The sequence below is a fragment of the Cannabis sativa genome, chromosome X (assembly GCF_029168945.1).
Source record: "Cannabis sativa cultivar Pink pepper isolate KNU-18-1 chromosome X, ASM2916894v1, whole genome shotgun sequence".
In the NCBI taxonomy this organism is placed as follows: Eukaryota; Viridiplantae; Streptophyta; class Magnoliopsida; order Rosales; family Cannabaceae; genus Cannabis; species Cannabis sativa.
In genome coordinates, this window is record NC_083610.1 from 5,025,651 (window position 1) to 5,051,911 (window position 26,261).

Consider the following 26,261-nt stretch of genomic DNA (forward strand, 5'->3'; position numbering starts at 1 on the left):
ACATATAATATATATATAACAAAAACACCCAAAGAAAATATGCATTAGATTGTCATTGTATGGAGTGTTATGAAATAATATGTCCAAAAAACCAAAAAGAAAAGAGAGACAAACAAACTGATTTTTATTGTAACATATTACATATAATAGAGAAAAACTACTACAACAACATCATCATTATGATAATTATAATAATCATCAAATACCCTTATATATACTCAAAAACAAATAACAAAATACATTCCATTTACAAATACAAATACAAATACAAATACAAGAGAACCCATCCCATCCCATCATCATGAATAAACTAGCCAAGCCGCTTCGCCGCATTTTAAAGATTAAAAGAAGAAGCAAAACAACAACAAAACAAAGAAAAGAGAAAAATTGAGACAAGTTTCAGTAAATTTACGCATGCGACAAGCTGCTGAAAATTCTCTTCAAACTCAAACATGCACCACGTAATCTTCCCATGCTCATCGCGCATATCTGATACAAGTTTTTCAACATACAAACCCCACAAGTCAAAAAATTGCTCTTTCTATATTTTTATTAATGACAGAGAGAGAGAGAGAGGGTGTTTTGTTCTGACCTTTGGACAAAAGCGAACATCGAGCGTCTCCAACATGCTGCATTTCGATATGGCCACCTCGACTGCTGCTTCATCAATATTGCAGTTCTAAAAAGAACAACATTTAGAAAAGAACAGGTAATCAGAAAGGGCTGTATAGAGGTAAATAAAATATGCCTAAACCGATTGTGTGAAAAACAATAACAGATGCTAGAATTCAATGGGCAAACAACAGATTTTTTGAGTCCATGTAAACCGGCATGATGATGAAGGTATAATGCATACCTGAAGAAACAGACTAGTTAACCTAGGACAATCGAGCTTCAACACCTCCAAAGAGTTGCAGTTGCTGAAACATCGAGAACAAAAGTTAATAACAAGAAAAAAGTCATCAAAAATTGTTGTACAATAGATTTCAAGAATAGATGCCAACCTCAAATTAAGAAAGCAAAGATTGAGACAAGCAAGATCAACTTCCTTTAGATAATAAGAGAGAGATAGGTTTAGTGATGACAAATGGCAACACCGAGCCGCTGGGGGAATATGAACTTTTTTAATACTTTGACAGCCAACACAGTTGAGGTTCTGAAGTAAACGATTAGGCAGCTCAACAGCTTCGGGACCCTCAATCTCGAGTGAAAGCATGGTGGATGTAACGGAAGTGCCAGTACTGCAATCCCAGATCAGGTCATGCATATTTACACAGCCATTCAAGCTCACATGAGTAAGGTGTGTGCAGCAAGAGAGAAGCTCCTCTATAGCGGATTGACAGAGGGTTCCATAAGACAAATCGAGTTCTTCGAGAGCCGGTAGAGCGCCTTCCTTGTAAAGAGGTTCCAATGATGAATCGTTCAAATACTTGCACGCTTGTAATTTCAACACCTAAAATGAGACGCAAAAGAAGAAATTAAGTTTTTGCAACCGAAATAATAGTCAAACTAAGTGTTTAAGAACCTTACCTTGAGTTTTACACACGAGTCATAAACCGGTTGTAAATTTGTTAAGAAGGTGTAGGATAAATCAAGCACAGTCAAATGCTGAAGAGAACTTAATGAGTAGAGCCCGTCAGAACCGACAGACGGGCATGACATCAATATTAATGAGACAATCTTGGAACAAGAAGCAGTTGTAGCAGACAAACAGTCATCCTTGAGTTGGCTGACCCGAAATAGAAAACAGAAGAAGTATTAGCTTAAGTTGCAAGGGAGAATTGGGGAGTACAAAGGAAAAAGAATACACTATAAAATAACCTGCAAAACGATGCGTCCAAAGATGTTAAGAGTGGACAATTTATGGAGGCTTCGGACAACACACCGCATCCTTTTAACTCGAGCAACTCCATATTAGGTGCTTCAATGCCGAGTACATTCAGTTTAGGACATATTCCAAGATTGAGTGACCGAAGACCAACCTGAAGAAAGAACGAAACATTTTAGTCAAACTCGTTAAAAGGCGATAGGAAGATATTTAGGTCTTCCAATGTTCTTATTTCTGTTTTCAATGTAAATATTAATTTATTTATTTTAATACAATAATAAAATCAAACAGTCTACATAGCAAACTAACTGATAACTTACAGGGAAAAATTCGGCTCTTTCAAGGTGATCACAACCATCCAAAGAAACTTTCTCGAGATTAGGACAGTTGAGATCGAGAGAAGTAATTGCCCGGCAACCATCTAGCGAAAGACTGGTTAAGGAAGTACTAGAGAATTGCACTGCTGTCAAGCTCTGGAAAAGGGGTAACAAAATCATCACATTAAAACGGACAACGGAACATGAAATCCTAGCCAAGCCAAAAAAAATGTCATTTAAGAAACAAAAAGATAACAACAGTCACTTCTTTCCTCATATAAATAGAGTTAATATCATGTATCATGTAGATTATACTTTAATCCCTCTAAAAGTTGTATATCTTTCATGGACCATTATGAGCCCGAAAGATCAACATATGCATACAAACATAATAAGGCCCAAGGCATCAAATTCGCGAGTTTCAAAGAAATTAATTCGTCAAATGTAAAGAAGAAACATTCACAAACCTCACAATTAGCAAGAATTAAAGATTTAAGCATAGGACATCCACCGCCATCATTAAAGACATCACATATAGAATTTGTCAGAGATTCACAATCTGTAAGGTCCACTTCTTGCAACGATTGGCATTGCAATGCTAATTGATTTAAGCTCTCTTGCTTCTGTAATGATAGTTTCTGCAATACAAAAAAACCGCTCCTTAAGAATTTTATTTCTCGAATGGATGTCCTTAAAATCCGTTTGGATATAAATCTTATCAAAACATACTTGAAGTGAACTTGAAGTTAGGTTGATGCGCTGGAGAAGAGGGCAATTGGAGACCATGATAGATGACAGCACAATACTCCGTAAATTAAGCTCCACAAATCTGGAGGAAATAAACATTAAACAAAACGGAAGAATAATAACAAATAATAAATCATTTTATTTGCGTAAAAGAGGGACCATAAAAAAACATACTTCCGACAATGTACTAGTCTTATATTCTGCAACCGTGGAAGTTCCAAGGACACAGACGTCAACAAGCCACAATTGTCTAGCTCCAAAACCTGCAAAAGTCTATGTTAGATTAAACACGTCGAAACCATTCCCAGTCGTCCATAGATCATCCACATCGGAAGATAGATAAGTCAAACCTCCAACATTGTACTGAGAGCTATTGCAGCCATTGAAGCTGAAGTGATTCCCTCACAGTTGTCAAGTTTGAGAACTGTCAACATTGGTAGACTCACAGACTTCAAAATAGAAAGAAAGAAAAAACAAATACATCAGCTAAAGATCCTTCGAATGGTTGCTGAACTGAAACAATAGTTAAAAAAAATCTCTAAAATCTAACCTCCAAAGATATATTTGGACAATAGGAAGCATCAAGAGCACGGAGATTGCCACAATGACCAGCTATTTCACGTAGTGTTTCATCACTCACGCATGAACAATTTGACATGTCTAAAGACTCTAATTGGGTACAAGAAATAGCTGCCGAACGAATTGCAGCATCTGAAAGCTTGTGGCAAGCACCTATATCGAGTTCATGCAAAAGAGGGCAATTGAGCGCTGCTTGTGCCATTGTACTCCGCTTCAAGGACAATGTTTCAAGTTGTGGACACCTGCAAGAGATAGAATTTAGATTGAAAGTTCGACAACATGAAGTCACGGGATAACTAGTGAGAACTAAATCACTAATTACCTTATTGATATCCGCATCATCCGACATTTTGTCAGTTGAAGATGACGCAATCTGTCATGGTTCACGGATATCTCCTGAATACCATTACCGAGTGTAGCATCATTGACATTCAATCTCCTCAACACATGACAGTCTGCCAAGGAATGGAAAAAGACTTCCCCTAGTACTCCTTTCCCAAGAGATAAAACCTCAAGATTTCTAAGAATAAAGCAGAAGAGAATATATTAGGAGCAGTGAGAGAACTATGTAACCATAATACCAAGAGTTATCGGAATCTACCTCAATGAATAAACTGCCTTCATAACAAGCAACTGGATAGCAGGAGTACCAGAGACATTCACTTCTGTCGCATTAGGATATCGACGACACATATCCTCAACTGTAGTTGTAAATTTCCATACGTTTTAGTACCAAATTTTCATCAAAAAAAAATTCAGATATCACAAATAAAACACCACATTAGACAAATATAAACTACTCCTGAGACCGCGTTCTAAATACTGTTCAGGTTAGTGAGTCATCCATTTGGAAATAAACCTATTTTTGTAGGAAGGAAAGAAAATGAGGATAGTAGGAGATTTAATTTATGAAATTGAAATATATTATCCTGCTTTAAAAATTAAGTGATATTTATAAAAACTGTAAAGGAATCTAATGCAACATTAGAGTGAAGTGGAGGTGGAATATCCTTCAATGAAATACAGTTATTATGAGTCTAAACCATGTGCAGCTTTTTAGCATAACAAAACACATGGTCTCATTTTTGCATCATGAAAATAAGCTAATAAACTAGGAACAGCAAGTAGATCTCCAAACTCATCAAGAGAGCTTAACCCCCCCACCCACAAATTTTCCCTCCCTTTACGTCCCCATTTCTTTCCAACCAAATAACCCTATTTTTCATTTCTTTCATACTTTCTCCTACTCTAACTTGGTCTCTCTATGAAATATTGGTGGTAAATGATTAATTCCACAAAAGAAAAGAATATCTACTATCAATTTGTACTTGTAGTGTCCATGGTACCCTTTTAAAAACTAATATCATGATATCTTTTTTCGCTTGGAGATTGTTAAAGGGAATCCCATAAAGATTCTTTATGTCTGATAGAAACTAAGATCTATTGTATTTTTAAAAAAATTAAAGCTGAAGTTACATCATCATAGCCAATTCAAGATCTATTGCTGTATTATATGTATCATGTGTTAGTCTTCAAATGTGACAGTAATTGCATACAAATCAGAAGTCAACTGTGTCTATATTTAAATTTGTATGTGGTTTTGCAATTGCCTAACATGATGTGTCTAAACTCTGCATGCATTAATGTCCATGTCCCCAATACATAAATCCTCTTTTCAAACGTAACAAAAGCACATGGACTCCAGCCACTGATTTTCTATTCTCTAGTAACCTTTATGTCTTTTTCTCAGGAAAGATCACATCTTTAAGACATTTTTTTAATTAAAAAAAATGTTAAGAAACCGGAACAGGGATGTCTAACAAATGCAATAGAATAATACTATAATAAAGTAAATAAAAATGCACTCACATTGTTCAACAGATATGTTCCGGTTCTCAAAATTCAAACACCTCCAAAAATCCTCATGTGCACTAGCAGATCTCCACTGCCTACAAACTATAGCAGCTCGGCAAAGATTTAAATGGTCCAAGAATGAAAAAACCTGATCAAAAAAGAAGAAAAAGGTAAATAAAAAATACAAACTTATAAGCAGCGACGACAAATACCTCCCATCAGAGGGTAGAATTCCAAGGCAACACATACCATATGCAATAAATCATCAGTAAGATCCATCCGGATTTCCAAATCTTCTGTTTTTGAAGGGCCACTAGTATCTCCTTCATTGTCATTCCCACCAATAAGATCAAATTGATTCTCTTCACCAACATTATTCAGCATAAAGGTGTGATAAAAGATCTCATTTTTAGATGCAACATAAGAGCCATGAGTAATATCGTAATGCTTGTCTCCAGATGAACTAGAATTTCCAGCAACTGAAGAAATTGCAGTTGAATAACAGCACTCGCTGCAAGAAATTAGAGCAAGTTATATCATTGCAAAGCAACAAACATTCTTAACTTCTTGGCAAAGCTTCTTAGATATAGTTTTCGGCTTGCTTGCAACAATATCAAATAAAAAATCATTAACAGAGAAAATCAATCTGTTGCTCGTACATTATTTTCCTAAAATAAAAACAACTTCCTTGAACATATTTGATTCTAATATCTAACTGCATTACCATATGATGACAAAACCCTTTGGTTAATAATTCAAAATTAAACAATATGATCTTCACATGATACCTAACTGAAATTATCCTAATTTCAAGATTCTACAATACAATGCACATTACTTTAATTCATTTATTCATTTGAACTTTTTTTCAAACCCAAATACTATCAATTCATAATCAACACTGAAGATTATCATAGTAAAAAGAAACTCACTGAAAATCAGAGTGAACTTTGGCTCTCTTATGATGTGAATCATGATCACAATCTTCAGAAGCAGCAGCAGCAGCAGCAGAAGAAGAAGAAGTCGTGCTACTCTCCCCTTTAGAACGTCTTGAGGTTCTCATCGAAGCTTTCAAGGAAGCAAGAGCACCAACACTAACAGAATCATCCCAATGAGCACCAGCACCAACACGCACAGCTTGAACCATCCCTTCAAACAATTTCAAATGCTCATCTTGCTCTGTCTCACGTTCTTCAGTAGGGTCAAGCTCATCACCATCACCATTCTCACCATTCTCACCGTCATTTCCAACAATGACCTCGAAATTACCCTCATTTTCGAAATCAACCTCATCCATGGCTTCCTTCTTATAATAATAATAATAACAATCTTCTTCTTCTCCACCTAACTCTTCTTCTTCTTCTTCCTCTTCTTCTTCGCTGAAGCATAGGCAACACCAAATCTTCATACACTCTAGGGTAAAAGACTCAAACTTTTTCACCCAAACCCTAGCTAGCTAAGCTCTCTCTCGATCGGACACATCTCGAATCCCTCCCAACAACTCCGAAATCAAAACCCTAATTTTGCGATGACAACATATCAGAAATGAACAATCTTTCTGAATACAAACAACCAAAACCCTAGAATTCAAAAATGTCAAAAATCAAATGGGGGAAATTGTTAAAAATCGGAAAATTGACTACAATATATATATTATTACATATATTACACACACAGATATATACATACACAGAGAGAGAGAGAACGATGATAGAGAGAGAGAGTTTTAACGGATCTGATCGGATCCTGTGAGTTGCTTTGCCGTTGATGTTTTTTTTTTTTTTTTGTGTACTCGAACTGAAATTTCAATTTAGATTATTATTATTATTATTTTTTACAGTCAATATTAATAATTAATAATAAATCTTCAATATCAGACTTGTCTTAAACGCAGTTAAACGATGTCGTTTTTAATGTTATGTAACAGTTAAACAACGTCGTTTTTCGCGTTATTAAACAGTAAAACGACATCGTTTTTATACTGATTGAGTAATGCTGGTGGCGCCTGTTTTTGTAAATTCAGACAATTTTATGATTTTTTTATATGCAATTTCTTAATTTTTTTAAAAAATAATGAGAAATGGAATTGTTATATATTTTGAAGGGAAATTTCTTCATAAATTATTTTTTAATTTTTTTCTTTCGTTTTTATGTAAATTTGAATTATTATTTAAGTTGCTCCGATTGCTATGTGGTTGTTACCTTAATTTTTGTAAAAATATAAAATAAAAACTACTTTGAAATATAAAATAAAAAAATCCCTATTTTAAAAAATTTTCTTCCATTTAAAAAAAATGTGATTTCCTTCCATAATTAGTTTGTTGATTTTTTTTAGTAATGAAGTTATTTTTCTTTTTTGCCCAATGAAAAAAAAAACAATGAAGTACACAAAAAAAAATATTAATCATATTTATATTACTAGTAAAAAAAAATTAAGACATTAACTCATGCTCATTAAACATGTAATTTTCTTTTACTGTACAGTTACATTTTTTCATCATAACTACCTTTAATTTAATTATATATCAACATTCACATAATTTAACAAAATATTATCTTATCAAATTGATTTTACATCATTTAACTTTTATTTCTTTACAAAGTTTGCTTGTTGTTTATGATGTATCGCAATTATTTTCAATTTTAATAATAATAAAAAAAAACTTTATTTTAATTACATATTATGTATCTAATCTAATGTGTTTAAATATCAAATTTCAAAGTTAAATTTATCAAAATAATAATAATAATAATAATAAATAAAGTAAAAAGAGGTACTAAAGTGGGCTTAGGTGTAGCAATGAAAGGGCCCACTATGGAAAGAGTCCAGCCCAAAACAGCTTTTCCAACTCTTTCATTCCTCCTCGTACCATTGATTAGCAGTGGGTCCATCCAGAATTTAAGCAAACAAATACACTAATTAATAATAATTAATAATTAATAATTAACATTATTTTTAATGATATTACTTAAATTATTGTGATTATTAGAAAACAGTCTAAATTGTCTTGTAGTGATTAGACTCAATGCACACACAAATCAACCCACCCCCCCCCCCCCCACCTTTTCAAATTTTCTAATTTATCAAATTAATAAAAATAATCAACCTATTCTTAATTATAAAAAAAAAAATTAAAAGTAATTTCTGGTATAAATATTTAAATTTAATTTTTAATAGTAATAATACTTAAAATATATTTTTGGAACTCTGTAGCTACCTTGCCCTTAAATGTTAAGTCATTATCTACGTATTATTTTCTTATTAGTATATTCAAACTAATTTTATTTATAAAAATAAAAATTCATGACATGAATTAATCAGGGATTGCCACATGTCAATTTACTTAACACTACAGTCAGGTACCTATAGAAGTTTCAACCACGAAAAATTAAATTTAGATATTTATTTACAAACAAAAGTTCAACTTATATATTTATGCTATAAATTACTGAATATTTATAAACACATAAGAACACCATTCATATTTTAAGTAAGAAAAAGAAAGTGTGTGAATCCACTTGTTTTTAATAGATTAAACAAATAGAGTCTAGTATTGCTATTCCAAATAATTCATATAAAAATATCTTTAAGAAATAAAATTCAAAAACACCTTTTTTAATTTAATTTTTATTGAAACTTTCATGAAATACAATTTAAATTATTATTGCTTTTCTTTATGGGATAGTGCGGCACAGCCATTCCAACCAAAGTGCTTAAAACCCAATTTTCTTTACACTTAACAATAAAGGGAACAAAGCACTATTCTCACTCAATTTTTTTATTTATTTTTTTATTATTTTTTGAAAAATAAAAAAGACCCAAAAATGAAGGGGGGTTTAGTGAGAGTTAACCCTAAGAGTTTTGGTAAACAAAAATGATTAGGATTAGTAAGACAAAGTAAACAAGGGAACATTTAGTGGAGCCCATAAGAGCCCAAAAAAGCCCTTTGAATAGTTACTCACTCACACTCTAAAAAATTGAATCTAAAATGGCCGACAATGGATTATGTATTGTATAATAATATGTATCCCAATTAGGGCATTCATTTACCTAAAGCATAATACTATATATATTATGATGACTTAGGAGGACTACTTTTACTACATGTCTTAGATGTTGGTTTGGTATTGTATTGTGTCAACCTCTTTCACTCTTTTTTGTCATTGGGCCAAAGCCCAAAAAGGGAAATCTAGTCCACATTCAAGAAAGGTTGAAAGCCATTTTTCAATTGTAGAGCTTAGGCATAATCTTGGGCCAAAGCCCAAAAGGAAAACCAATCTACATTCAATAAAGCTTTCCTTAAAAGATAAGAATAACAAAGACCTTTTCTTTTGTAGAGCTTAGGTATCACATTGGGGGTAGGAAAACACAAAGGTTATTACATTGAAGAATTTACAATGAATATATGGGTTTTAATTTTTTTTTCTACTTAAGTATGACAAATTTTTTTTAATTTTTAAACTATTTTATGGTATTTACTATTCCATGTATATATAAATTTAATTTTCAAAACTCATATTTAATCTTAGATAAATTGCTCACCAAAAATCTTTCATCAAGAAACTAATTTTTTCATTAAGAAACTAATTTTTCATTAAGAAAATGATTTTAATTATATAGAAGTAAAATATATATAGGATTTTTTAAGTTTTTTACCCATCTGGCAACGATCGATCAGAGCGAAATTCACCAAAGATCTTTCATTTAAGAAATTGGTTTTTTCATCAAAACGCTGATTTTTTTCATCAAGAAAGTAATTTTTTCATCATGAAACTAGTTTCTTCATCAGAAAACTGGTTTTGATTATATATAAGTAAAATTTATATATGATTTTTTTTTAAGCTATTCCTTCTTATCTACGATGATTTATCTCATGTTTTTATTTTAGTTTTTTTGAATATCATATTTGGTACAATTAAGTTTACATGCCATATATATTAAAATTTTCTTTCTTTTTTTTCAGTATTTTTATAAATAGCCTTATTACATTTGTAGAGCTTAGGCATCACATTGGGCAAAAGCGCAAAAGGAAAACCTATCCAACTTCAACAAAGCATTCCTTACAAAAGAAGGAAGAAAGCATCAATTTTAAAAGGAAAATCAGTCCACATACAACAAAGCTTGGAGACCTTTTCCTTTATAAATCTTAGGCATCACATTGGGCCAAACCCAAAGGAAAACCAGCCCACATCCCACAAAGCTTGAAGACCTTTTTCCATTTGCAAAGCTTAACTATCACATTGGGTTGGGCCTCATATTGGACCATATTATTAGATAGGATAAGTTGATAAATGTATCTTTTTTATATCCATTAATCAAAAATACTCTCATATTATATTTCATTAAAATGTACCCATTTTTGTGAGTGAGTTGTCCAATATACTTTCACTCTCCTCTTAAATCTAGCACATAATTTTTATTAACTTAAGGGGTATATTGGAGACATCATAGTATATCTTAAAAAATATGAAAATAAGATAAAAAGTAAAACATTTAAAGTAAAGTAAGTATACAATTTTTTTACAAAAAAATGATATGTAATTATCCTAAATAAAAATCCTTCCAACTATAAAAAGTATTCCAAATGTCCCCTATTTACTACACTTTATTCATTATATTAAAAAATTTACTAATATAGCACTAAAATGACATAATCTACAATTTTAGAGTTAATATTTATATGTTAAGTGCCAATATAAAGAATCTCAAATTTGATTATATTAAAATAATTATTGTACTGCAATTATACTTGTCCCCCACATAAGTCAATTGTAAACAATGAACAAAATATAACTGAATAAGCACATTCGCAAAATCCTTATGAGGATAAAAGTCTACAAATATCATAATTCGAGAAATGGAGAAAATTCATATTATTCTTTTTTTTTTCCACTTATGTTGCCATTTTGTTTTTAGTAAGCTTTCATACTTTAGAAACTAGTAAATATGTTTTTTCTTAGCAATAAAGTATGTGTGTTCATGTATAACAAATAACTAATATTTTAGGTTTTTAAAGCATAAATATTTTGTCTCTCCAAAATATTTGTTTCACTATTGATTACTATTCTTAGTTTGAAGTTGTGAAATTAGTTACTAAAAGTATTTTTAAAGAGTGTTAATTAATTACTTTCATCATATTTAACTTAACACTTCACCGAATTTTATAATTCATTATTTTTAACTTTAGGCTAAGGCATGCTAGATCTAGTCGCATTCTCGAAACTCATAATGAAAAGTAATTAAAATTTATATAATTTTACAAAAGGCTAGAAGTGAGCCTAGAAGTTAAAATGGCCGAAATTACTTGTTAGTTGGATCTAATAACCCATTCTATTATGATTTATAGTTATGATAACCCATTTTGTATTATACGAACTTAGTTAAGTTAATTATGCAAGTTGGGTATGTAGGGTATATTTTCGGTCGGAGTGAAGAAAATAAATATTGAATAAGAAGATAAAAACACAACACATACAACTAGTAACAATTAACTTTGTTTGAGGAGGCTTCGGGTCAGAAGGTAAATCTTAATAAGTCTTCTGTATTTTTTAGCTCCAACACACTTGATAGTGTTCGCTCTGGTATTTTGTCCACCCTTCATATGCATGCTGCTGATGAGAACAGTTTTTACTTGGGTCTGCCAAGTATGGTTGGTCGGAATAAGAATGCGGCTTTTGGTTTTTTGAAAGAAAAGGTTAGGAAGCGTATTCAGAATTGAGATAGTAAACTTCTGTCGAGAGCGGGAAAAGAGGTTTTATTGAAGTCAGTGATCCAATCCTTACCTTCCTATACCATGAGTGTCTTTTTAGTCCCTCTTGAAATTTGTAAAGACATTGATCGCCTCATGGGAAGATTCTGGTGGCATTCTAAAGCTTCTCAAGGAGGTGGTATTCATTGGAAAAGCTGGGATAAGTTGTGTCTTCATAAGCATAAAGGTGGTTTGGGCTTTCGGAATCTGAGGGATTTTAACTTATCCATGTTGGGTAAACAAGGTTGGCGGCTATTAACCAATCCGACTTCGCTGGTGGCACGTGTTTTTCAAGCTAGATACTATCCTCATGGTTCTTTCCTTGATGCTGAATTGGGAGCTAATCCGAGTTATGCGTGGCGAAGTTTATTTGAAGCTCAGGATGTGGTCAAATTGGGTGCTAGATGGCGAGTGGGTTCGGGTGCCTCAATTTCTGTGCTTCACCAGCCGTGGCTCCCTTCTGAGGATAATCCTTATGTGATCTCTTCTCATGAGGCTCTTCAGAGTTGTTCTGTCTCTAATCTTCTTCAGCCTGATCGGATGTGTTGGGATATGGAGCTCTTAGAGGACCTATTTGATTCCAGAGATGTGGAGCTCATTTGTAAAATTCCTCTGCCTGCATTGCCAGAAACTGATACTTGGTATTGGTCGTTTGAGAAATTTGGTGGCTATTCGGTAAGAAGTGCCTATCGTGCTTTGCAAGTGCGAAATGGAAGATGGAATGCACAGGATAATTCTGGCTTTTGGCGAAAGTTTTGGTATTTGAAACTTCCTCCTAAAGTTAAGAATTTGCTTTGGAGAGCTCTTACTGATTGTCTTCCAACTCTAGTCTCGCTTCAAACTAAGCGGGTTCATGTTTATAGTGTTTGTTCTTTGTGTAATTTTGAACCTGAAACCACTTTCCATCTCATGGTCGGCTGTTCTTTTACCAAAGCTTGTGTGGAGCGCGGGTTGGGGCTGGTTATTAATAATGGGGAGGAGGATTTTGGTGCCTGGTTTGAAGCTTTCTGTCATTCTCATTTGACTGAGAATATTGAGAAGTTGGCAATGATTCTTTGGAGTGTTTGGGGGGCCCGTAATGATCTAGTCTGGAATGATAAGGCTATTTCTGTGGAAAGAGTTGTTTCATCTGCAATTACTTACCTTGATCTTTGGAAATCTGCTCAAAATAGTAATGGAGGAGCTTCGTCTTCTTCTAGTCAGCTTCGTGCTGGTACTGAGCACTGGATTAAACCATCTTTGGGAGAGTTGAAGGTTAATTGTGATGCTGCTCTGTTTTCTGGAGAAAGGAGTCATGGTTTGGGTCGGATTGCCAGGGATCATGCTGGTCTGTGTGTTGCTGCGGCTGCTGTCAAACACCGAGGAGATATTGATCCTGTTGTTGCTGAGGCGCTGTCCATGAAGGAGGCTTTGAGTTGGATTAAGTCCTGTTGGGAAGATAGCAGGACTGTTGAGGGCTTGTGTCCTACAGCGGTTTTATTGGAGTCAGATTGTCTTGTGTTGGTTAATGCTATTAATAGCAAGAGCCATATTCTGTCTCCTCTTGGTCTTATTGTTTCGGATTGTATTTCTCTTATACAATCCTTTTCTAGTTTTGATATTTCAGTTCAGTTTGTTAAACGATCTGGGAACCAAGCGGCTAACTGGTTAGCTCGTTCTTCTGGTTCATGTCCTGATCGTATTTCCAGTAGGGGGTCTGTCCCTTCTGGTTTGGAAGCTATTTTGTTAGCTGATTTGCTTTAATGAAAGTTGCAATCTTTGTTTCAAAAAAAAAAAAAAGTAACAATTAACTTTTAGTTAAATGACGGCAAAACTCCTAAAACTTTCATTTTGATTTCACTTAACCCCCAAAATCCAAATTTGGACGGTAAAACCCCCAATACTCGTATTCTGTTAGCAATTTACCATTTTCGTCCATCTTAGATGTTAAGTGTCATGTTGGACTGGACATAGTGTACACGTGACATAATTTTGTTGGTCCACGTAAAAAATTATTTAAAAAAATTAAAAAATTAAAATAAAATTAAAAAAATTATAAATAAAAAAAATAAATAATTTTTTTTTCTTTTTTTCCTTTCTTTCTTTTTCTTTTTCGCTCTTTTTTTCTTTTCTTTTCTTTCTCTTTCTTTTTCCTATGAAACGATTCCCTCTCTCTCTCTCTCTCTCTCTCTCTCTCTATCACTCTCTCTCTCGATCTCCTCTCTCTTTCTCTCTCAGTCCAGATCAACTTCATCAACTTCTCAACCTAATCAACTTCTCAACCTCATCATCTTCATCCTCCTCTTCATCTTCATCACCAAGGCTCTCTAATTTTTTATTGGGACGAACGCCACCAGTGCCGGAGATGGAAGCAGCATGCGACTGAGACAAGGAGGCTTTGAGTTTGGCGAATCGGACGGAGAGGTCGTCCCCAAGAGCGGCCTGGAGTTCAGGATCTCAGATCTCACGAGCCCCCCACATCGACAGAACCCTTGTGATTTTCAGTAAGCTATCTCTCTCTCTCACTCTTGCGATTTTCTTTCTCTCTAATTTGAAGTTTTTTTTTCTTGTGGATTTAATTTGTATTTGTTTGTTTTTATGGAAGGATCCGAATTTTGGTAGGTGTTTAGGTTTCTTTGATGTGTTTGGATCTGAGATTTGGGGTTTTGTTTGGATCTGAAAAAGAGGTCTCGGTGATGGTTGTGGTGGGTAGATGTGGTTTTGGTGGTGGTGGGCAGTTCGGTTGTGGTGGTCTAGGCAGTGGTCTGGGCGGAGGAAGGGTGGTCTGGGCGGTGGTCTGGGCAGAGGAAGGGTGGTTGTAGTGTGGGCAGTGGTGTGGGCAGATGTTGCCTCTGCGTATTAGAGAGAGAGAGAGAGAGAGAGAGAGAGAGAGAGAGAGAGAGAGAGAGAGAGAGAGAGAGAGAGAGAGAGAGAGAGAGAGAGAGAGAGAGAGAGAGAAGAAAGAAAAAAAAAAGAAAAAAAAATAAATATTATTTAATTTTTTATTTATAATTTTTTTAATTTTAAATTAATTTTATTGTAATTTTTAATTTTCTTAAATAATTTTTTACGTGGACCAATACAATTGTGTCACGTGTACATCGTGTCCAGTCCAACATGACACTTAACACCTGAAATGGACGGAAAGGGTAAATTGCTAACAGAATACGAGTATTGGGAGTTTTACCGCCCAAATTTGGATTTTGGGGGTTAAGTGAAACTAAAATGAAAGTTTTGGGGGGGTTTTGCCGCCATTTACCCTTAACTTTTTACTTTTTATGATATAATTCTTTACAAATTAGCATTTTCGACTGACAAAATGCATCAAGGTTTGAGTTTTGTTAGTCTTTAAGAAAAATATAATTTTTTAGGTCCTTATTAAAAAAATAGGTGATATTTTTAAAAATCTCTAAAAAAAATGATCGTGTACTTTGAAGATGATTTTCTTTTTTGATCTTTTAATTTTTGGTGGGCCCTAGACACGAGCTTGCACCTAAGGCTGTTTGCGGTGCGGGTGGTGTAGTTTTTGACTATTTTTTAAAATCCGTACATGCAGTTTTTCCAATCTCTAAAACTGCACCCGCACTGCGAAACTAAAAAGCTGTAGAGACTGCACCGTAAAAAATGGTGCGGTGCGGTTTTCACGGTTTATGCGGTTTAGACTATCACTGAATAATTAAACTATCACAAATACAATAAAACTTGAGCTACACTTGTCAAAAATACCATAAGGGTTGAGAATATATATTAAAAAAAAAGTTTCAAGTTTCAACAATACAATAATTAGTGGATTTTGGATTGGACATTCACATATGGACCTAAATAAATATCAAAATTTGTATTTTTATAATATGCAGTGCGGTGCGGTTCAGTATTAACAATTCAAAACTGCAAACCGCACCGGGCAGTTTAAGAAAAATTCAAATCGCGCTGTACCGCAAATAATTTCAAATACCATTTTTTTGCGGTGCGGTCGGTTTGAGCGGTTTGATGAACAACCTTACTTGCTCCTGATCGACATTTTCAAAATACTATAAATAATATATATACTTCATAAAAAGAAGAGTAAATACCATTTTAGACCTTGTGTTTTACAAAAGTTACAAATTAGACCATCTATTTACAGATTAGACCTGCACTCAATTTTTGATAATTTTTTTAAAATAACCAATACTTAATTGAAATAATTTCTAACACAACAAATGCATAAAATTTAGGAATAATTACATAAGGTACCATTTTTTGTAAAATAATTACATTTTTACATTCAAAGAATGTTTTTTTTACATTTTTACGGTTTTCTAAAAAATAACACGAAAACAACATAAAATCAACAAGAAAACTACATAAAAGTAATATGAAAATAACATCAAAATAACATACAGATAACAAAAAATTAACAACAAATTAACAAGATTACAACATAAAAAAACCGTATTTTCTGTAAATAAAATCAAAAAAATCGTAAAAATGTTTAAAATTCTTTGAAACCGTATTTTTGTAATTTTTTTGTTGTTTTTATATTTTTATGAAATAATTCTTAAAATTTAATTAGTTTTGTCATAATACCTCTAGGTCGGATTATTATTAAGTTTTATTTGACAAAAAATGAGTTCAGAGTCATATTTGTACTATTTTGAAAAATACAGAGTCCAATCTGTAACTTTTGTAAAACACAATATCCAAAAAGGTATCTACCCTAAAAAGAAATAGGAATTTTTATAAAAATATTGAATTCTGGACAAAAGTTTACAATTTTACTACTACAAGAAATTTGTTACAAAAATAGTGTATTTTTATAAAATAACCGTAAAACAACAAAACAAAATAATTAAAAACAACAGTAGAACAACTAAAATATAACTGTAAAATAACAATGAAAACTTATCATAGTACACAATATTTTTAAAAAATATTTTGCCTTACAGTAAAAAAAAAGTTAAAAAATTTAATATGTGGTGTAAAAATCAAAAGAAATAATGCCACTTGCTAATTAGTAAAATTAAATTCTTCCAAGACATGGATCTCCATATCTCAAATTCTCAATGATCTTCACGACCATATATATATCTTTATAGTAACTTTGAACACATGAACACATGTCATGGCACGTATAGTTAGTTTTATTTTAGGTTTTAGTTATAGTTATGATTTTTTTTCAAATGTCATACGTAATTTTAAAATAAATAATGCTCAATATAGAATGACAATTGTAGAAAGAATAGAATGATAATTGTAGAAAGAATAATAATAATTTGAAGAAAGAGAATGTATAATTATGTAATATATTGAAAAAAAATATATATATATATATTGTGTAAAGTTTTGAGAAATAAAAATTAAACTCAAAATGTTAATAAAATATTTAAAAGCAATAATAATAAATTTATAAAATTAAATTTTAACATTGTTAATATATATTAGAAAAAATAATGCTTAAGGTTTATTAAATTAAAGAAAACAATGTAAGAAGTTTTCAAAATTAAAAAGAAACATATAATTTTGATAATTAAAAGAGAAGAATTATTAAATGACAAGGAAAAAAAATAAAAAAATTCATTATTGAAGGAGATTTTATTTCATATTCATGTACGTTATAGCTATTTAAGATATCCTACAAAATTTTGAAAAATTCGGAATAATTTACAATATAGAAAATAATGTTCAAACAATCTATTTTACACGCGTATAAAATAAAATAGTCACGCGTGCAACACACTGTTTGAACATAATTTTTGGTGTGTTAAACTTTTTCAAATTTCTTAAAATTTTGCAGGATGTCTTAAATAACTATAACGTACATGACCATAAGAAAAAATTTAACTAAAAAAAAAGAAATCGTTAGATAGACACTTTTAATATATAAAGATATATATATATTTATAGTAACTTTGAACACATGAACACATGTCATGGCACGTGCCAACCAATAGAACTAACACATACTTTAACCATAATAATAAAAAAAATATAATGACAAGAATGATTATTTATTTTGCATTTATTTGTGCTAGAAATTGTTCCAATTAAATTAGTTATATTAAAAATTAAATTTAGAGTACTATTTTGTGAAAATATAAGATTTAATATGGCATGGAACAAAATTGATTTATAACTTTTAAATCAAAAATAGTATCAACTTTAACACTACAAAAAATAGTTATTTTTAATGATAATTTTTTAATCAAAACATAATTTTTTTATGATCAAATGTGATTTTTAGTCACAACAAAAAGTTACTTCTGATTAAAATATAGTATTTAGCTACAATTTAGTTTTAATATATTGTGACTAAAAATACATTTAGTCACAGTAAATTGTAATTTTTGTGACTAATATTTTTAGCCACAAATTTTTTAGTCACAACATAGGAGTAATAATTTATAATTAGTTACAACTTTTTTACTTTTATTCATAATTTTGTTGTGACTAAATGTAAACGATTTTGTAGTGTAATAAATTGTATGAATATAATAAGATAACAAGTAGTGTGTGCATGCATGGGAGATAGAATATGATATATTAAAGGTTAACTAATTAAAAAGCTAAAGAGATTTTTACTTTTTCATAAAAAAAAAAAAAAAAGTATAAGAAGATATGATAATAAAAAGAAGTAATTAAGGGGTTAAAAAGACGTTCATGCATGACACATTTATCAAAATTATTAACGTATATAAAGTGTGATTATTATTCTGCATGGGAATAAAAAAACAAAAATAAAAAATAAAATAAAAAATAAACTATCTATTGAGTCTTCTTGGTGCAACTTACAAGAAATCATGATCTTATAATTGCCTTATTCCTTAATAAATTAACTCTAGTTGAATAATTGGGGACCCCCTTTTAAAAACTTTTCACTTCTTTTTATAAGATTAGATTAAAAAAAATATGTATATAAAAAAGAAGAAGAATAATATATATAGATATAATATAAATATTTATGAAGAACCCAAGTAGATTTGATTTAGTCTTTTGTTTGGCTTCAGGAACCAAAACAAAAATCAAACGAAACCCGAGGTGAAAATCATATCAAAATCAAAGTGGAAAAAAGAAAAAAGAGAAAGAAAGAAAGAAAGAAAAAGATAGAATAGAAAGATAGACTTACTTTTCTTTTTCTTCACATATTGATTATATAAAATTATAAATATAGAAAATTTCTTAATATACCCTTTTAATTTTACGGGGTAATATGGTAGATCTCCGTTTGTTTTAGTATTCGGGAATTTTTTTTTAATTGTGTTCGTTATAATTATTTAAGATTATTTATAAATTGGTTAATTATAATTTTTACCCATTGAATTTTGACATATTCTAAATCATGTCCCTTGAAATTTTAAGGTCGTTAAAAAAACTCATGAACTATTAAGATTATTGGATTTAAAGATTTTTTTTCTAATTTGATTCAATTTTACTATTTCAGCTGTGATTGTTTATGTACTAAACCATGCTTTCCAAACTTTGATATATACCAAAATCATACCTCTCGAACTTTGAAATATACTAAATTATGCCCTTTGAACTTTCATCCATATTAGACTTTTTTTACTAAAATTTGACAAAAGTCCTTAAATCTAACAATCTCAATAGTCCAGGAGGTATTTTTAACGACCTTAAAAGTTCAGGAGGCATAATTTAGTACATGTCAAAGTTTAGGGGACAAAATTCCTAATTAGCCTTATAATTAAATTTATTAGAAAATTTCGAATAATTTACAGTACTAAAAATAAAATTCAAATAATTATTTACCATGTGTATAAACAAAATTAATCACACATCTAACAAAATATTCGAAGCATAAAAAAATTTATCTAAATACCGAAACAGAAACACATCTTAAATATAGGCTTACCCTAATATATAAATGTATATATGTAAAGAGATATAGAATCTGATACCTAACTCTCTTCCATGCAAGTCTAATTTTGAGCTTATATATAATTGATTACTTTTTTTTCTCAACTTTTTATGTTTGAAAAAGAGATTGATTTATATAAATATAGAAGTGACTATATTATCAAGTTGAAAGTAGAGTCATGTTATGTATATATATAATCTTGAACTGAAACATCAAATAATTAAAGGTCAATTACAATAAATAAGTTAAGATTGTTAATATAATAAAGGTTTTTTTGGATTAGACATATCAATGTACATATGCTTTTTTAGTTTATAGAGTCTTTGGATTTGGACGGCTCTAAATTAATCTATTTTTTCTTTTATTTATAATTTAAGTTTGTAAAAAAGGGAAAAAGAAAAAGGTCCATATATGTAAATCAAAAGCAAAAGAGGATGTATTGGATAATGAGCACTAAGCCGTATATATAGCTATAGTACTATATATAAATATACATAAATATATCAATATATATAATGTGTGAATATAAGCATGATTATAAGGATTATATTTCAACCAATGAAAAATTCCCATCTAGAACATCATGGATATCTAGCTAGGACAATTGTGACCTAATTACTTAGAGATTAATCATAAAACATTGTAAGAAATATTCTCAGTTTTCATAAAAATTATATTTGGCACTATTATGTGTTTTTAATAATATTTAATCGGTATTTTATATTTTTAAATTGTATATATTTAGTTTTTTAAAATATAATTTTATTAATATAATCAAACAAATCTCAATTATACGTAATTAAATAATTTTATTTAAATTAAAAACCATAAAATTTTAGACAGTTTTCAATTTAAAATACAAAGTACTAAATGAACATTATTAAAAACACATTATACCTAACTTATTCAAAAATAACTTTTAAATTATAATTATTTATATATTTTTTAAGTCTCATAGAAAATATACCTCAATATAAAAATATATAAACCTTGTTTTTCATTCACACAAATAATTAACATTTACTTTTCAAAAGCACTGTTCTTTAATAATTCTTTGTGATATTCACTTTCAAAATAATAAATAATAAGTTCGGATTACATAATTATTTCATATTTGATTTGTTCTAACAAGAATGGCAATATTTATAAATTGAGTTATTTCAATATTGTGAGTTGAGTTACTTCAATATTGTGGAATCGAGATCTATATTTTTTGCTTTAAGTCCAACAATTATTTTTTTTCTTTCTTTTTTATAACATGATTTTTCTTCTTATTGTCAATTGATCGATATAACATTTTGACCCACCAACACTTGATTACATTTACCATGTTACATTAAATTAATAGTACACTATTACACATAATTAATTAATAAAGAACCATAATTGATCATGATCAAGACTAATTAATAACAAAAATAATAAGACTATTGAGGAATATTATTAATCCTCCTTGAAAAAATTTTCTGACCGGGAGCAAGGATCGCCTTCGGGTCGAAATTAAGTTTCCTCTGAACAAATCTCGACCACTGATTTCCAAAATGTCTTTTCCACTCTTTCTCCGTTCGATAATGAGGTAAATACAACTTGAAATCAAAACCTTTTGCAAAGCAATAATTAACAATGTCTTTATTCTGATCAATTAATTTATCAACTGAAGGACCTTTTGGGTACGCAGGGCTAAATCGTAATAACGCCACCAAGTAAAATATTTCACCATCCGGTAACACGGTAGATGTCCGATTATCCCATCTAAACAATAATTAAAAAAAAAATCATATTAATTATTATTAGAAAATGAAAAGATAAGGTTCTCATTTCTTTACAAGTCCTTATTAAACAATGCAAGAAAAAAGGATAAGATGACATGTCACCATTCTGATCAAAGCTCTTCTTTTTTCTTAGTATTCTATGATTTGATTTTTCCAATTCTTTTTTTGGTTTAGTATTATTTTATTTTATTTATTTTCACATCTTCATATAAATATATATATTTTTGTAAAAAAATAAAAATAAAAATTAATAATAGGACAATAGAGAAGAGTGATTTGGTATGGAAGCCAAGACAAAATATAATGTCACTATAATCCCGTTGGCGAATAAATACTCTTGTCGTTTTATTCCCAAGTCCAAATGACGAAAATACCCCTCACCAGCTCATTCAACTCTAACACCCATAACATAACCGGCATAATCTCACATCATCCGGAGTAGAGGACAGCTACTGAATTGACCAATTTACCCTTTTCCTTAAACCTTTCTTAATTAGTAAATTTATATATTTTATTTAATCACACCTGTGGGCCCCCCTGTATCTTTGTCCCATAAAATAACATTGCACAATTAGGTATTATAGCGAGCTTAATATCAGCCTCCAATCACCTATTATAAGAGTAATTTTAAGACTAATTTGGTACGCAAAGATTTATTAAAAAACACTATTAATGTCGAATCTCATATAATTTAAGAAAATAATTTTTAAAAAATATTACTAATTAATTGTTGGACACTACTGGTAACTTATAACAATATTTTTTTATATAATACTATACAATAAAAAAGTGTAAATGAACTCGAATTGATTTAAAATTTAATTTTAAATTAATTTTACTAATGATGATATAATATTTTAATTAAACATAATTACTAGACAAATTACTAAACAAAAATCTAGCATAATTTAACTACTTCTTGTACTAAACTAATAAGCTTTGGCAATTTTCTAGTGAGTTTGGTCCACTACGGTAGGGTCCAGAATAATATAGTACAACTTTTATTTATTTTTTTACTCTAACTAAGGTGGGTCCCACTCAAAGTAGAAAATATTTGACCTAATATGAGGAGGATCTTAACAACCAGGATTCAGATAGTGAAAGTCAGGTGAGTGAGTGACTCAATGTACCTGTGGACCCCTGCCCCACATGCTTAACACGTGTCGATTTTATAGGTTCTTAGTATTATTGCTCACTCATCTCAGATGTGGCACTATAATTATTTGGCATGACAAAAGTTAATACAGGATTCATATTTGGCCCAGTAGAATTAGTTAAAGATAGTATTAAATTATAGGAGACTCAATACTAAAATATATTAATAGTTATATAATATATGAAAGAGTGTTAGATACTAAGTGTTTTTCAATATTTCTCAAAGTTAAAAAAGTTTATATTAGATTAATTAAGTATAGAATATTATTTTTATATATTTTAATTTAATAAGAGTAATTTTTTTTGAAAGTATTTAATAAGAGTAATTAGTGATATAAATATTTAAATGTTTGAGTTTGTAAGCATTATAAATTCAATATTTTCTTTAGCGCTAATATAGAATGTTTGTGAAAAATGTAATTTCTCTTCAATTTTATCAGTACTCACTCGGTTATTATCTTAAGCATTATACATATAAGAACCAGATTCTAAATTACAAGATCTGTACGAAAACATGTAACATCAGTTACTTTCAAATCTTCTTTTCATAAATTTAAAATGGAGTCTTACTGACGAAAAAAAATTAAAATTTTATAAATATTGAATACTTATTTCACTTATAAACTCAAAACTTTGAATATTTATATCGTTATTTATCAATTTAATAACTATTATAAAACCTCTTACTTATTCACAAAACACCACATTATAGTTGTAGTGAATGCTACTAATATTAATAGCAATTTTTATTTGCTAATTACTATGAGAAATGTAATTAAGTTAAAGAAAATTTATATAAAATCACTGTGTAAAACAGTGATAATAACTTTATTGCATTTTATTCATATCGAATCATTCTTCTACTTTTATTATTATCCTTAATCACTAAGTCCCATGTATTTAATATTCAACTAATCAAATTCTTAATTTTCACAAATTAAATAAAACAAAAACAGTAAACATAATTAATAATTAATTATTAAAACTTACTTGCTGCGAAGTAAAGGGTAGATCAACATGGGCCCACCAACGCCTTCCTTCAATAAGTTTTTGAACACCACGCGATCAAATTCTGCCACGTCAGATTTCGACACGAACAAGTTCAACCATGGGTGTGGCGCGTCCCACATACCGTTCGCCTTAGCGTCTTCCTCCGCACGCTTCACACGTAACAAGAATTCCATGTAGCTGAGGTCCACCTGGAACTCCAACCGTTCCACGAATCCCAGCCTCGCTAGCTGTCGAGTCACAGCCTGCAACCAAGGCTATTTTAGTCAATTCAATCACAATTACAGATTCCAGAAAATGATGGCTTTTTCAGCCAATTTGTAGGAACTTGCGGGGACCATTGCGTCAGCAAAATCACAATGATCCAGCTATTGTGCTGGTATAATTACCATTTTACCCTTCTCTCGAATTAAAATTACGAAAGTGACCTTACGGGAACAATGGGAGCGAAGTACAGTACCACTTTCGTAATTAAGAACTATATTTTGGGCTTTTAAATAGCCGTACTTGTCAGAAAATCCAATCGAAGATACATTATACCGTATAGTCAGTTTCAAATTTTATTATTATTATTTAAAGTAATAATTAAAAAAAAATAGTCAGTTTCATGTTTCAAATAATAATAATAATAATTAAGCAAAGTATTAGTCGGGTCCTCCATCAACGAGGTTTAAACACGTGTTATTAAGTTCAAGTTTGATTTTGACTTTTTCACCGTGCAGTGGGACCCCCTTCTTTACTGTCAAAATTTCGTAATCGTCTCGGTCAAATCCCGGGTCGCCGAATCCAACGGCTACCAAGTTAGGGTGCAAATTACAATTTCTGGCACGAATGTACAGGAATATAGAGAGAGATAGAATTAGTTACCGTATCAACCGTTGAAGGGTGGTCAGTGTTGTTGTAGTGAAGAGCTAATTCAAGACAGTAGAGAACCGATCCGGTACACCGTGGAAGAAGATTCGGGTCAAATTCTTGGGTCGGGTGTAATGGAACCGTGGGTCGACCCGTTAATGGGTTATCATTGTTTGAGAAAACGAAACCTTCCACGTAATCAAACGAATCGTTTTCCGACCGAGTCACAAGAAACTCAGAGTCACGAGTGAAATCTTCGAACTCAGTATACACTAATCTTATCCATCTCACCTAAAATAATCATAATTAATTAATAATTAAACGTAAATTTCTTGCATTAATTAGATTTAATTAAAGAAATTAGTTAGTTTAGTTAAGTACCATATCAGGAGCTGGCTGTAGCAAAATCCTAGCCCGAGTAATAATCCCGAACTGACCCAACCCACCCAATGACCCGAAAAATAGATCCGGGTTTTCGGATTCGGAGCAAATTAGAGTCTCGCCTTTACCATTAACGACTTCCAATTCCGTTACGTTTGACGTTTGCGGTCCGTAACGAAAAGCTTGACCACTAACTCCACCGTTAGATAACGTCCCACCGACCGTTAAACTTAGATAATCGGTCCAAGACCTTGGAGCCAAACCAAACTCCAAACACCGTTTCAAAACTTCTTCCCATAATGCCCCTCCCGAAACGTCGGCGTAAGCCGAGCCGACGTGGATAGAGCCGATGGCGAGAGAACGCATATCGAGTACGATTCCACGATCGGCCATCGCCTGACCGTTGATCGAGTGACCGTTACCGCGAGCCGCGACGGTCAGATTCGGCGAACTCGACGCGGCTCTAATTAGCCGTGCCACGTCTTCGGTGCTTGAAGGTTTCAAGAAAGCTAAAGGCTCGACGGAATAAATGCCGCCGAAATCTTTGCTGGCTGAAACGGCGGCGGCGGCGTCGATTGTTGATTTGAGTTCGAGAGCATTGGAAATGGTGGAAACGTCGTCGTCTTGGTTCGATTCGGCGTCGTTTTCGTGGACGAATCGCTCTAGATAAGCTATCATCTTTGATTTTGAGCCGAAAAGAAGAAGAAGATAATTTTTAAATTTTTATTTAAAAAAATTGAAAAATAAAATAAAATTAAAAAATAAAATAGTTTTTGTCTTTGAGAGTTTCTCTCTCTAAAATATATGTATTTTTTTTTTTGGTTTCTCTCTCTAGATTCTGTTGATTTGTTCTCCTCGTTTATGGTTTGGACAGTTTTGGGGGGTTTAAATAGGTCTTTGATTTTTTTTTTTAAATTTGTATTAAATTAATTGAGTTTAAAATAATTAAATAAATAAATAGGGGAGTGACGTCAGCAAGCTAGGTTCGATATCCTGTTTGACGTTTTGAATCCTATGGACAACCTCTGTCTGCCACTTCTATTTTCAAGTATAATTAATTAATTAATTAATTAATTATTTGTTAATGCTTAATTAATTCATTGATTATTTCTAGGGTGATTAATTCTTAATTTGAAAATTTTGGAATTTTTTTTGGGAAATTTGATTTTTTATGCTTACATTTGG

The 26,261-nt window shown here is 31.2% G+C and overlaps 2 protein-coding genes across 3 annotated transcripts; both read right to left on the reverse strand.

Annotated features, from left to right (window-relative positions):
* Positions 1 to 107: 107 nt before the first annotated feature.
* Positions 108 to 7,148, reverse strand: LOC115706219 (F-box/LRR-repeat protein 15). Of its 2 annotated transcripts, XM_061105307.1 has the most exons (18): positions 7,015 to 7,148; positions 6,258 to 6,905; positions 5,575 to 5,836; positions 5,341 to 5,473; positions 4,073 to 4,172; positions 3,794 to 3,991; positions 3,443 to 3,713; positions 3,243 to 3,341; positions 3,067 to 3,155; positions 2,875 to 2,974; positions 2,613 to 2,783; positions 2,149 to 2,301; positions 1,822 to 1,982; positions 1,531 to 1,729; positions 1,005 to 1,453; positions 857 to 920; positions 593 to 679; positions 108 to 489 (listed from the first exon to the last, which is right to left on the reverse strand). In XM_061105307.1, exons 2-18 carry the CDS (start codon positions 6,731 to 6,733, stop codon positions 409 to 411), a joined length of 3,093 nt encoding a protein of 1,030 aa, XP_060961290.1. In that variant the 5' UTR covers positions 6,734 to 6,905; positions 7,015 to 7,148; the 3' UTR covers positions 108 to 408. The 2 variants fall into 2 exon arrangements, with proteins under 2 accessions (XP_060961290.1, XP_030489658.2); XM_030633798.2 differs by having other exon boundaries at positions 6,258 to 7,137.
* A 13,773-nt stretch (positions 7,149 to 20,921) lies between these two features.
* LOC115706237 (cytokinin dehydrogenase 7) lies at positions 20,922 to 25,944 on the reverse strand. The gene is made up of 4 exons (XM_030633821.2): positions 25,077 to 25,944; positions 24,711 to 24,986; positions 23,826 to 24,088; positions 20,922 to 21,660 (listed from the first exon to the last, which is right to left on the reverse strand). The coding sequence occupies exons 1-4, from the start codon at positions 25,752 to 25,754 to the stop codon at positions 21,336 to 21,338; spliced, it is 1,542 nt and encodes a 513-aa protein (XP_030489681.2). The 5' UTR covers positions 25,755 to 25,944; the 3' UTR covers positions 20,922 to 21,335.
* Between the last annotated feature and the right edge of the window lie 317 nt (positions 25,945 to 26,261).